This window comes from Condylura cristata, unplaced genomic scaffold (genome assembly GCF_000260355.1).
Source record: "Condylura cristata isolate star-nosed mole 26May11 unplaced genomic scaffold, ConCri1.0 scaffold00023, whole genome shotgun sequence".
NCBI lineage: Eukaryota > Metazoa > Chordata > Mammalia > Eulipotyphla > Talpidae > Condylura > Condylura cristata.
The window spans coordinates 23,971,356-23,985,110 of NW_004567124.1; the positions used below are offsets into that span (position 1 = coordinate 23,971,356).

A 13,755-nucleotide genomic window follows, 5' to 3' on the forward strand; every position below is an offset into this window, starting at 1 on the left:
GAGTTACCTGCTTCAGAATCAACAAATACCAACAGTTTATCTTTGCATCTTATTTCTGCTTATCCATTATTGGGGAAAGGCTCTGTTGATGCAAAGATCACAGTTCTCCATTGGTAAAAGCACTGCTCTCCTTTGGACAGGGCTCACTCACCTTCACCAGGATGCTCAGCTGGGCGGCTCCACGCTCATCCAGTGGTCCCAAGTTCTGACTGACCAGGGAGCAAAAGCTGTGACAGAGATCTAGGATTTCATTTAGGCAGTGAAATACCTGTCCAGGAAACAGTTCTCATTAGTGAAAGAAGGAAGATATATCTGTAAAGTTAAAGATCTGGAAAATTATCCAGGAATTGGCTTATTCCCATTCTCTCACAGCTGACCTCAGGAAAGTCAATGCGAGTTGCAAGTCCTGCCAGCACCCCCCACCATACTTTACAAACTCTTTTTCTGATAAAGATGCTGGGTTCCCTTGGTAATCCTTGGACAAAGCCTCTATTCTTTAAGCACATTTGTCATGTCCTGGACCCGCAGTTACTCCCACCCTGAGCTTTGTTTGCAGTGTTCCCTGTGCCCAGGACGCTCATCAGGACCAGCTCACAGCGGAGCGCCAGCTCCACACAGTCTTTAGTGACCCCTGCTTCTCTCCTCTCTCTTTCCTGTGCTGTTCACGTGGCCATTTGTTCAGGCCGCCTGTGTTGTTACTGATCTGTGTGCGTATGTATGTCTTGTTTCTCCAACTAGATTGTGAGCTCCTTAAGGGCAGAGCCATGACTTATACCTCTTTGTATCCCTAGTGCCTTGCATATAGTAAGCACTCAATAAATATTTAATGATGACCACTGATCCGATACTCTGCTTTTCTCCCAGGATCACAAACAAAGATAAGGCCCTGCCACAGTGGCTCCTGGTAGTTTTCAATTCACAGAACCCTTTGGGGTGGCCTTTACAAACTCCTAATTTTATAAACTTTATAAAACTCTCCTGTAGTGCAGCAAGAATAACAGCTCCAGATACTAGGACAGAGAAGTCTGTGGGGCTTGGTGTGGCATTACCTAGGAGTAACAACTAGTTCATGGCAGAGATAAAGGGGTCAATTTCAACCGTCCTGCTGGAACTGGAACCAACTGGTGAGTTTTGAAAAATACTGGTGCTTGGATCTTACTCCAGGAATTCAAATTTAAGTGCCCAGATGTTCCAACATGGAGCCAAGGCTGAAAATAACTTCCCTGAAGGAGAACACATTTGTATTTACATATGTCCATCTAGATACACACAGAAGAAGCCACTACTCCATGTGTCTATGAAAATGACTTTCAAAAATTGATAGACCTTGATCTAAAAGATTTCTAAGAAAATAATCCCACATACTTTTTGGTGACCTTTCTGTGATGTCAGTTAAGTTTTAATCATTTAAATCCTGAGGGATAGGCTCTCCCGGGTGGCACAGCGGTTTAAAGCACAGCACTAAGAAGCTAAAACCACTTCAGCATGAATTTGATCCCCGCCTGCCCCGGAGGGGATCCACATGGCGTGGCAGACTGTTCTGCTCCCCACTCTGTCTCTGGTGAATCCTCTCACTGCCCCTGCACCTCTGGCCTGTACCCCCGTTTTGTACACACAAATAAATAAATCGTAACAAAAAACAAAACAAAAACCTGAGGGATAAACACCACACCCCGTGACAGATTTTTAAAAATTCTAAGAATTTAAATTCTTTGTAATACCCTTTTAGTTTTGCTTTACAAATTGTTTAAAATGTGTAAAAATGAGATGGGAGAATTTACTAGTTAGTTTCATATCCTCGCAACTCAATGTGCCTATAGGAACAGAGAGGCTCTTGAAGTAGCCCTACTTACAGGTTTCAGCAAGATAAAGGACTGGGCCAGCAAATTGCTCAGGAAGTGGTCATGAGCCAGTCGGATGCTTTCGAAGTCTCGTGTTGAATTGATCTGATGAAGCAGCTGTGAGAACTGAGACTCGAGCACATCTACCTGATAGACAGTTATGCACACAGTTTTAGCACCCTGCATCTTCTAACCATTCAAAGATACTAAGGTGCTCAGCTGAATAAATAGAAGTTATTTGCATTTACCTTCCTCCTATCTAAGCTACTTTACAGCTGAGCAAAGGCATCCTTATATTGCCTAGCCTTGAAGAAAGTTATTCACCAAATTCTTACCTGCCAAGGACCCCCTGCCCCAACCCAATCTTGTCCAAATCCCTTTGACTAAGCTGGCTTGGTTATGTTCTACAGGATTCCAGAGATTACCACAAATTGTTAACTGTAAAGTTACCAGTAACTAAGTACTGAACTGATAAGCGCCCCTCCCCCATTCTTCTTTCTCCATCTGTTTATAGACACTGAACTCTAAAATTCTAAGAAACATGTCTAGTAAGACAACCTGTGAATCTCCTGAAACCCTAGGATTACAGTCCTTTTTCAAAAATGCCTGCCAACCTCCTTGACTTTTTTCATACTCTTCCTTCTACTCATCCCTTTGCTCACACCTGGAGATAGTACTGAAGATTATCCACTAAGAACGCCATGTGGTTTCGTAGGCGCCACTTGACTGCGTCCGTCTGGTTGGACTTGAGGTGCTTGCGCTGCATCTGTAGAGCCCAGCAGTGCTGTAGTTCAGCTTGGACCCGACGCACACTCAGTAAGTACTTGAAAACAACATTGTATCTAGGACATTAACATCTGGTTATTCAAAGAAAAGTTCTTCCCATCCCAACCTGCATGAAAGACCCTAGAACTGTGCCACCCACCTGTCCCCCCAAAAAGGCAAGTAGGAAAGAATGGCTAGAGTTGGACCAATGAACTGTGGCTTATTTATACAATGGAATATTACACAGCAACCAGAAAGGATTTAAGCTGAAAATGCAAAATGATTCCTAATAATATGATTCTGAATGTAAACGGTAAATCTCAAGTTTATTTGTAGCCCATGGGCCTCGCTGGTGACCTCAGGATTAGTCCCAGCACTGTCACCACTGTGGTCTGAGTTCGCTCCCCAGGCAGGGAGCAGACCCACAGGTCACAGCAGACCTCTCTTCTGCCCACGACGAAAAGTACAGAGAAAACATGGAATTTAAAATAGTACAACAGGATGGAGGAGTGGCAAGACTAGGGAAGACCATACAGGTCTGGGTCTAGTATTTTCAGCGTCTTAGTTTTTGCGGTGGGGGAGAGAAGTTTATAGAAACTGATTGCATTCATTTTAAAAACTGTATTTCTAGTGGAATATGCTGCATTATAGTACATCATGTTTGGATTTGATTTGAAGAAACATCAACCACAACTTACGTTTTTAGATAATTGGGGAAATTTTAATGTGGACTGGATGTTAGATAGTAAGGCATTATTAAATTTATCAGGTATAATGGCACTGTATGTTAATAAAAAACATGTCCTTTTTGAATTGCAGAGTCTGGAGTAAAAAAAAAACAGCATAATGTCAGTAGTCAGTGAAACTAATACATAGGAACCTTTGCTTATATTTGGAACTTTCATAATAAAGAAAATTTTAAAACTTAACATAGTTTCTTCAATAGTGGTAAAAGCACATAAGGTGAGAGGTAAATGGCTGATGGGCTTATGGGATCCCAACAGGTGTGGAGACAAGGTCCACGTAGCTGGCTTTGGCTGGTTGTAGACTCGGAACCTCCCTCAAAGTCTTCTCCCTGGACAAGCCTCATCTCCAGTTTATAATCTCAAACGCTAAGCTACTCTCTCCTCCAACAGAAAGAGGGTTGTGAGGACAGAGGAGTGAAGAGAAGCCCTTCCGTGTGTTTGTTTCCCTTTTCGCAACTGTCTCTGACTTTGGAAAGTCTATTAAAATGGTGTGGGTGGGTTTCACAGACCACTGCCAGTCATGCATGCTTCCTCCAACTTCTTTTCCCTGTTTTGGAGGACAGCAGGGTCTAACTGGGGTTGAGAACAGAACTCACTGTTGCGTCTCCCTGGAGGTCAGGAGGTATCTCCCAGGTGGCTAAGTCCACACACAACTCTTGGGTCTTCCCAAGTAAATCAACAAAGAATTACAAAAGTTAGTGTGAAATCTAGTCAGAGCTGATGAATTTACTAAGGGCCAATCTTTCTTTGAGTGCCCATTTGAGTTTACAAAGTGGAATTCTGTAAATTATTATTTTGCAGTTAAATAAGCCAACCTGCATCCTCCAAACTTTATGGTTTTAAGGGTGTGACCCTCCTGTCCACTCCAGTAACCACCACTCCTACTGTAGGATTTCTGGAACTTAATCTCTCCATCCCCTGAAAAGCATCTGAGTTTACATTTGATTTACTACCTGCTAAAAACTAGCTGAGTGGCTATCTTGCACCCACTGTTTTCTTCCCTTTGGCGTGTATATTTACCTGTGAAAAGCTCAGAAATACTCACTTTTCCAGGACAGCAGGGGTGAAGAGGATGTGTAGTGGCCATTGCACTTTGTAGGAAAGGCCAAGGGCTGCCCAGCCAGATGCAGGGGCTTCCCGGGGAGAGGTTTCCCGAGAAGGCCCTTCTCTTGCCTGAGTAGCATCTATTAAGAGAAAAAACATTTCTGGTAACCTAGACACACTGTTTCACCAAGGTAGACAGACACACAGTGATGACTAGCTCAAGTGTGTGCTAGTGGAGGCATCAAGGGGACTCAGGCAAATTGCAGAGAACAGGGAAGCATCTGTCTGAGCTCTTAGGAGCTCCTTTAGAGATTCTTTTTTTCAGATTGTAAGTCTGGTGGCTGGAAACAGACCATTCCAGTGGCATAACAAAACCATTGCTTCAACACTGCACTTAGCCTCTCTGCGCCTCCCTTTTCTGCCATGCAAAATGAGGGCAATGGATACATGATTTTTGTGGCGGTAGACAGAAGCAGTGGTAGAGAACAGATGGCGGCCAATAGGAGTGGAAAGATGCCAGGAAGAGGACAAACCTTTATGCTCCTTTCCATGATACTCAATTGTCAAGTGCAAAAGAGGTAGAAGGTTGTCATCATCAAGCAATACCTTGTGTGCAGACTGCTGGAAGGCCACGTTCACATCTGCAAGGAAGAATGGGCTGCTAAGAATGCTCAGCTGCCTAATAACGCAGGCTCCCCTGGCTTCTTACTCCTCCCCCAGATGGCCAGCACTGACAGCAGGATGGGGCAGGCACCAGCTGTTTTTGCCAGACTAGCACACAATCCTTTCCCTGCTGGTAGCAGCACCCTGATAGTCCTTGGAGAATCATCTCCACCCAGTACAGTCCTATAGTTCTAGTGGGGTTGACAATACCTGGTGCTAGGTAAAAGAGGCCCAGGCATGGTCAGTTGGAATGAACACTCAGAGAGCTGAACATCCTGCCAGGCTACACAGATTCTCAAAGAGTGAAGCTCGCTCTTTTGAGATAAACAGGGACACAGTGGATATAAGTTTGCTACCATAAGGAGCAGGCCTGACAAGAAAGGCAGAGGTGAAGGATGCAATGACACCTGGTCCTCAAGGCATCATGTGTGCCACTGGCTCAACCTGCCTACAGCCAGCATACCTCAGATGTTTTTCTGCTATGAGAATCAATATTTTTTTCCTCCTACCATTTGTTTAAGTGAGTTTGCTCTGCGGATTCTGTTACTGGTCACCAAAAAGTTTCCACAAGAACAATGGAAATCTATTAGATAGAGCCAGAACAATGGTACCCCTGTCTTCTCTCCACCCCAATCATCCATTTTCTTTAAAATTCTTATTCAACTCCATGCAGTATGAGTGAGAATGGTCACCAATTGCCTGAGGGTGAACACTTTACTGAGGTCAGCATGCCTTAGTGTCCTCTTAGTGACCAGACCTCTTTGACGAAGATGTCAAAAACCTTTCCCTGGACTTTAACTTATCATCAGGGATACTGGGATTGGTGCCTACAGCAGACACTGAAGCATGTTCCTGGCAGTTTTTGGAGGCCATGTTTTCATGTAGGACTAGAAAGTCATCCAATAGCACACAAAAGGCACAGGTACATTATGGAAAGAGGGAAAACTCTAGCAGTTCGAGCCTCAAGTTTCAGTTGTTCTAAGGCCCAGCTATACCCCTACCCACTGGAGCTATATATCTGACAGCAGATAAATATCCCTTCACACCCTGAATTGCTCAGGCTTGGTTTCCATCACTCACAGTCTAAGGACTTTTGATGCAACATTACAAGTGGTAATAAGCCCCACTATGTTCCACAAGGAATATATGACTATAATATGATGTGATAAATACCTGGTTTGAAGACCTGCAACAACTTCCAGGAAAGAGTCACAAGCCAAGACACTGCTCCTAATGACCTGAGCATGAAGCCTACCTGAAATGCCTTCCATTTTTGGAAACATTGCTGTATGTCACCAGGTTGCTCGTACGTGCTTCAGCAGCAGCCATGAAATGCCCCACACCTTCAGTAAGCTTAGGTATCCCTCAGTTCCAGAGGACAATTACCATGTTCAGTGACTGCAGTGGGTGGTGTTTTTAACATGTGTTGAGCTGTGTCAATGAAGGCCTGAAACAGTTCGCCACGTCCCAAAAGGTAAAAATCTTTTATAATCTAAGGAAAGAATTTAAATGGACAGTTCAGTAATCCAGCAAGGCCAGGAACTCCTCACTATCGTAAGGGAATTACACATTAATAGAACTTCTCATCTCATCACTTTGAGCCCAACCTACCAAAGGACCCATACCTTGTAAATCTTCATAGCAGCATGCCTGATGTATCCTTGGTATCATTTATTTAAAGGAAACACAATTATATTATGGCAGCACAAAGTAAACACCCAAAGCTTTGTAGATTTTGTAGATATGTAAGCACTGGGTAGAGTAGGTCAACTTGGCTAAGGATATATAGGGCCACTCTGGAAGCCTGGGTACAATTTTCTCATGAGAGGTTAGAGCACTAAGAAGACACTACCCACAGCATCATTTTAAGAGTTAAAAGAACAGCTATTACCTTCAGCTGACCCAGTAAATCTGATTCTTCGACCATCAGCTTCCAGAGATGCTGTGGAAAGAACAAAACAGAAGCAAATTTCATTATAATAAAAACTTGTGTAAAGAATAGTTTTATACACATTCAGCAATGTATTGAAAAAACAATATATACCATGACCAATTTTGGTTAATCCCATGAATGAAAAGATAGCTAGGGGCCTTCCTGGTGATGCAGGGGTTAAAAAACACAGTGCTATCTAGCTATCACCAGCCACTGCAGCATGAGGTTGATTCCCAGCCAGGGAGCTGATTCACATGGCGCAACAGACCTCTTCTGTCTCGCCCACTGATCCCCTCAGCAGTGTGTTTCAGAAGATCCACCTGTTCTGCTCCCCACTCTCTATGGCGAATCCTCTCCCCTCCCAGACCTCTGACTTATACCCCAGTTCATGTTGCAAAAATAAATCCTTTTCTTTTTTTTAAAAAAAGTTAAAAAGCTTCACCTATACATATGAGAGAAATGTTCTGGAATTAAGATAGTGGTTGTACAACACTGTAAGTGATGTAAAAAATACTGAGTTGTACATTGTTTTTAAATGAATTGAAAGTTGAATATTGTTATGTGAATTTATCTCAATAAAAAATAAAAATTTAAAATGAATGCAATTTATTGAATTACAGATTGAAAGAGAAATTTATCATTACCTCAATAGACACATAAAGAATATTTGATAAAACTCAACATCCATTCAAGACTTTAAAATAGCAAGCAAGCATAGAGAAATAGGAGGGAACTCCTTTATTCTGATAAAGAATATATACCAAAACCCACTGCAAGTAACCTACTTAATGAAGGAGATGAAATACCTTTAAAGTCAGTCAACATTATACTAATGTCTCTGACAATGCAGCAAGATAATTTTAAAAACATAAATTTATGGGTCCTCCCTAGTGGCGCAGCGGGTTAAAGCACAGCACTGAGAAACTAAAGCCACTTCCACATGAGTCCAATCCCCGCCTGCCCTGGAGGAGATCCACATGGCGTGGCAGACCACTCCTGACCAGCCCGCTGCTCCCCTCAGCAGTGTACTTCGTCGATCTGCCTGTTCTGCTCCCCACTCTGTCCCTGGTAAATCCTCTCACCCTCCGCATCTCTGGCCTGTACCCCAGTTCTGTATGAATAAATAAATCTTAAAAAAACAAACAAACAAAAAAAAACCCCATAAATTTACTTACATAATTTTGTTATATAATTTTATATTACTTCTATATAAGTAATTTTAAAAAAGATTTATTTATTTATTCACACAGAACTGGGGTATAAGCCAGAGGTGCAGGGGTGGTGAGAGGCTTTAGAGATAGAGACCAGAGACAGAGTGGGGAGCAGAACAGACAGATTGACAAAGTACACTGCTGAGGGGAGCAGCAGGCAGGTCAGGAGAGGTCTGCTGTGCCATGTGGGTCACCTTTGGGTTTGGGGGTTAAACTGGCACTGAAGTGTTGGCAGCCAGCTTGCAATGCTGCATCCCAACCCACTGCATCACCAGGGAAGGCCCAGAAGTTAGTAAGTTTTAATTATAAAATTTAGTATGTAACACAAAATTATGATATAATTTCATATAACTGGAAAGGAAATTACTATTAACAGATGTATTATTGTCTGTGTAGACGCCAAGAGAACTGACATACTATCAGACTGGTTAAATAATTCAGCTAAATATATAAAAGTGAACTACATAAGCAGTGCTAGTGGTAAAGGTAAAGTCCTGAACAGAGTTTGCTAGAGAAGCATCAACACTGGCTCAGGGTATCTGGATCCCCCAGCTGGGTGCTCATACCCTTCTTTATCTTAACTAGAACTGACACAGGTTAGAAACTGGTCTTTGACATATCTCCAATATGTATTACTAAACAAAGTAGCTGACATCCTCAGGAGAATATAAGCTCAGGTCAAAATAAATAATGAGGAGTAAACAAACAGATAACACCTACTATCTGAAGCAGAAGTTTTGGAACAGAGATGGAATAGTGTGCCTCTCAGATATATGTATGTATATATATATATACACGATATATGTATGTATATACAGATATATGTGTATATATATATATATATGAGAGAGAGAGAGAGAGATTTAATTTTAAAAAAGAAATAAACCAAGAAAGTGACAGATCTGTATAATAAAACTGTATAATAAAAACAAGATGTTGTTGGAAGAAGTAACAAGTGGAAAGACATATTGAGTTCATGGATCAGAACAATTAATATTGTTAAAATGTCCATACCACCCAAAGCCATCTATTAGTTCAATGTAATCTCCATCAAACTCCAATGTTTTTCTTTACAGAAATACAAAAAGCAATCCTAATATCCATGTGAACCTCAGAAAACCCTGAATAGCAAAACCAATCATGAGAAATAACAAAGCCAGCAGTATCACGCTTCCTGATTAGAAACTATACTACAAAGCTTAGTAATAATTCAGTAATTTTAGTAATAAAAATGGTATGGCTGGCCCTCCCTGGTGGCGCAGCGGGTTAAAGCACAGCACTGAGAATCTGAAGCCACTTCCGTATGAGTTCGATTCCTGCCTGCCGCCTGCCCCGGAGGAGACCACATGGCGAGCCAGACCTCTCCTGACCCGCCCGCTGCTCCCCTCAGCAGTGTACTTCGTCGATCTGCCTGTTCTGCTCCCCACTCTGTCTCTGGTGAAGCCTCTCACCGCCCCTGAGCCTCTGGCCTGTACCCCAGTTCTGTATGAATAAATAAATAAATCTTTAAAAAAAAAAAAAAAATGGTATGGCTGGCATAAAAATAGACCAAAAGAACAGAGAACACAGATTTAAACTCCTGAAAATACAGTTAATTATTTGACAAATGAACACCAAATACATGCAAAAGGTTTATATGTGAATGTGAAAAAGCTCCTTGACATTAGTCTTGATAATGATTTTTTGGATACAGCACTGAAAGCACTGATAATAAAGGCAAAAACAAGCAAGTGTAATTACATCAAACTAAAAATGCTTTTCAACCAGGAAAAAAAAATGAAAAGGTAAACCTATGGGATGGAGAAAATATTTGCAAACCACATAATGGATAAGCTTTATTCCCAATATATTCAATAATAACAAAAAAACAACAAACAAAAATAACCCAAATAAATCTTATAAACAGACAGGAGAAACAGGTATTGTTTCAAAAACATGTAAATGGTCAACAGGTATATAAAATGCTCATGCTGAACACCATGAATTATCAGGGAAATACAAGCCAAAACCACAATGAAGTATCAACAGTTAAAACAGCTATCATTAAGAGGTAAGGCACCAAGTATTGGCAAAGATGTGGAGAAAAAGGTAACTCCTGTACACTGCTAGTGGGAATGTAAATTGGTATAACCACAGAAAACAATATTGGAGGTTCTTCAAAAATTAAAAAAAAAAAATTACTATATAATTCAGCAATTCTACTTCTGGGTATATGTTCAAAGGAAATGAAAACAGAATATCAAAGAGATATATGCACTATTATTCACAATAGCTTATTATGGAAACAATCTAGGTGCTTGTCAGTAGACAAAGAAGATGTGGTATAAAGATATACAAAGAGGCCTTCCCTGGTGGCACAGTGGGTTAAAGCACAGCACTGAGAAGCTAAAGCCACTTCAGCATGAGTTCGATTCCCGCCTGCCCCAGAGGAGACCACATGGTGTAGCAGACCTCTCCTGACCCGCCCACTGCTCCCCTCAGCAGTGTAATTTGTTGATCTGCCTGTTCTGCTCCCCACTCTGTCTTTGGTGAAGCCTCTCGCCACCCCTGCATGTCTGGCCTGTGCCCCAGTTCTGTATGCATAAATAAATCTTAAAAAAAAAAAAAAGATATACAAAGAGCTGTTGAAATTCACAAAACACAAACTAAACAACCCTGTCAAAAATGGGCAGAAGAGCTAAAAAGACACTTCTCCAGAGAGGAGCATTATTTACAATAACTAAGACATATGAAAAAATGTTTAACATCACTGGTAATCAGGGGTTATCATCTTACACCAGTGAGAACAGCACACATTAAAAAAACTAGCAAGGGGAAAACAGGGAAGCTACATGCAAAAAAATGAAACTACCTCTCTCTATACACAAAACTCAGTTCGAAGTGGATTAAGACCTAGACATAAGAATGGAAACCATACAATCCCTGGAAGCAAAGATGGGCCAAACATTACACAACATACATTTCAGTGACATCTTTAAAGATAGAGCACCCAATGCAACAATAGTGAAGGCAAGGATAAATAGATGGGACTATATCAAGTTAAAGAGCTTCTGTACAGCAAAAGAGACATTACAAAAAACAGACATCCCACTGAATGGAAAAAAATTTTCACACAAAACTAGAGATAAAGGATTGATCACAAAAATATATGGAGAACTGATGAAACTCAACAAAAATAAACAACCCCATCAAAAAATGGGCAAAAGAACTAAAAAGACACTTCTCCAAAGAAGAAATGCAGATGGTCAAGAAGCATATGAAAAAATGTGCAACATCACTTGTAATAAGGGAGATGCAATTAAAACCACAATGAGATGGGCCCTCCCTTATGGCACAGTGTGTTAAAGCACAGCACTAAGAAGCTAAAGCCATCTCTGCAAGAATTCGATCCCCGCCTGCCCCAGAGGTGACCCACATGGTGTGGCAGACCTCTCCTGACCCGCCCACTGCTCCCCTCAGTAGTGTACTTTGTCCATCTGCCTGTTCTGCTCCCTACTCTGTCTCTGGTGAATCCTTTCACTAGTGGCCCCTGCACCTCTGTCCTGTACCCCAGTTCTGTATGCATAAATAAATCTTCAAACAAACAAAAATCTCAATGACATTCTTCACAGAAATAAAAGAAATATTGATGAACATATGGAACCACAGAAAACCTCAAATTGCCAAAGTTTTCCTGATAATAAACAAGGAGACTTGATGGAGGTATCACACTCACTCCCAGACTTCAAATACTAAAGGCCATTATAATTAAAATAGTGTGGTAATGGAACAAAAACACATAGACCAATGGAATCAAACAAAAAACCCAGAAATAAAGCTACAAATATGTGGACAAAGGAATAAAGACTTTGCAATGGAACAAGGGCAGTTTGTTTAATAAACATTGCTGGGAAAACTGTACCACCATAAAAAGAATGAAGCTAGACCACTATTTCACACCACACACAAAAATCAACTCAAAATGGATCAAAGAATTAGACTAAGGCCTGAAACCATAAAATATACAGAAGAAAATATAGGCAAAATCCAAGACATACATCTCAGTAACATCTTTAAAGACTCATTGCCCAAAGCGAAGAAATTGAAGGAAAAGAAACAACTGGGATTACATCAAATTGAAGAGCTTTTGTACAGCAAAAGAGACATTAGCCACAACAAGGAGATACCCTACTGATTGTGAGAAAATTTTTGCACTCCATATAACTGATAAAGGACTGATCACAAAGATAAAAAACTCATACCACTCAACAAAACAAACAATCCAGTGAAAAAATGGACAGGGCCCTCCCTAGTGACGCAGCGGGGTAAAGCATACCACTAAGAAGCTAAAGCCACTTCAGCATGAGTTCAATCCCCAGCCCCGGAGGTGACCCACATGGTGTGGCAGACCTCTCCTGACCCACCCGCTGCTCCCCTCAGCAGTATATTTCATCGACCTGCCTGTTCTGCTCCCCACTCTGTCTCTGGTGCAGCCTCTCGCCGCCCCTGTTATCACTGGCCTGTACCCCAGTTTTTTATGCATAAATAAATAAATCTTTAAAAAAAGAAGAAGAAAAAATGGACAGAAGAACTTAAAAGACACTTATCCAAAGAGGAAAGGCAAATAGCCAACAGGGATATGAAAAAATGTTCAACATCCCTCATAATCAGGGAAATGCAAATAAAAACCACAATGAGATACCACCTTATACCAATAAGAATGGCACATATTTAAAAAACTAGTGACAGGGCCCTCCCTGCTGGTACAATGGGTTAGGGTGAAGCACTGCAAGCTAGCCACAGCCACTTCAGTGGGAGTTCAATCCCCAGCCCGGAGGTGATCCACATGGCCCGGCAGACCTCTCCTGACACACTCACTGCTCCTTTCAGCAGTGTACTTCATCGATCTGCCTTGTTCTGCTCCCCACTCTGTCTCTGGTGGATTCTCTCACCACCCCTGTACCTTTGGCCTGTGTCCCCATTCTGTATGCATAAATAAATCTTAAAAAAGAAAAAAAAAACTAGCAACAACAAATGCTGGTAAGGATATGGTGAAAAGGGAACCCTTCTACACTGCTGGTGGTAATGTAAACTGGTCCAACCACTATGGAAAGCTGTATGGAGGTTCTCAGACTGCTAAAATGGAGCTTCCATATGACCCAGCAATTCTGCTACTGGAGTATACCCAAAGGGTATTAAAACACTAATTTAAAAGAATACCTGTACCCGTATGTTTACTGCAGCACTATTTATAATAGGTAAGACTTGGAAATGACCCAAATACCCAAAAATAAATGACTGAATCAAGAGGTGGTATAAATATACAATGAAATACTATTCAGCAATCAGAAAAGATGAACTAATGTCATTCACAGCAACATGAGTAGAGTAGGAAGGGATTATGCTTAGTGAAATAAATCAGAAGGAAAAAAAGGAGGAATATAGGGGAACCAAAGAAGGCAACAGGGAAAAGTAATAATAAAAACATAAAACAAGGCCCTCCCTGGTGGCGCAGCGGGTTAAAGCACAGCACTGAGAATCTAAAGCCGCTTCCGCATGGGTTCGATTCCCAC

At 41.4% G+C, this 13,755-nt stretch overlaps 1 protein-coding gene across 2 annotated transcripts in view; it reads right to left on the reverse strand.

Moving 5' to 3' along the window:
- The window catches only part of TUBGCP4 (tubulin, gamma complex associated protein 4), a 43,450-nt gene that overhangs the window by 2,054 nt on the left and 27,641 nt on the right, over positions 1-13,755 (reverse strand). For both annotated transcript variants that reach the window (XM_012728559.1, XM_004687865.2), the window contains 7 exons: positions 6,951-7,001; positions 6,446-6,551; positions 4,930-5,037; positions 4,398-4,536; positions 2,506-2,683; positions 1,854-1,988; positions 152-268 (listed from right to left, as the gene is read on the reverse strand). In XM_012728559.1, coding sequence (XP_012584013.1) covers positions 152-268; positions 1,854-1,988; positions 2,506-2,683; positions 4,398-4,536; positions 4,930-5,037; positions 6,446-6,551; positions 6,951-7,001 — 834 coding nt within the window. The remainder of the gene's footprint in view (positions 1-151; positions 269-1,853; positions 1,989-2,505; positions 2,684-4,397; positions 4,537-4,929; positions 5,038-6,445; positions 6,552-6,950; positions 7,002-13,755) is intronic.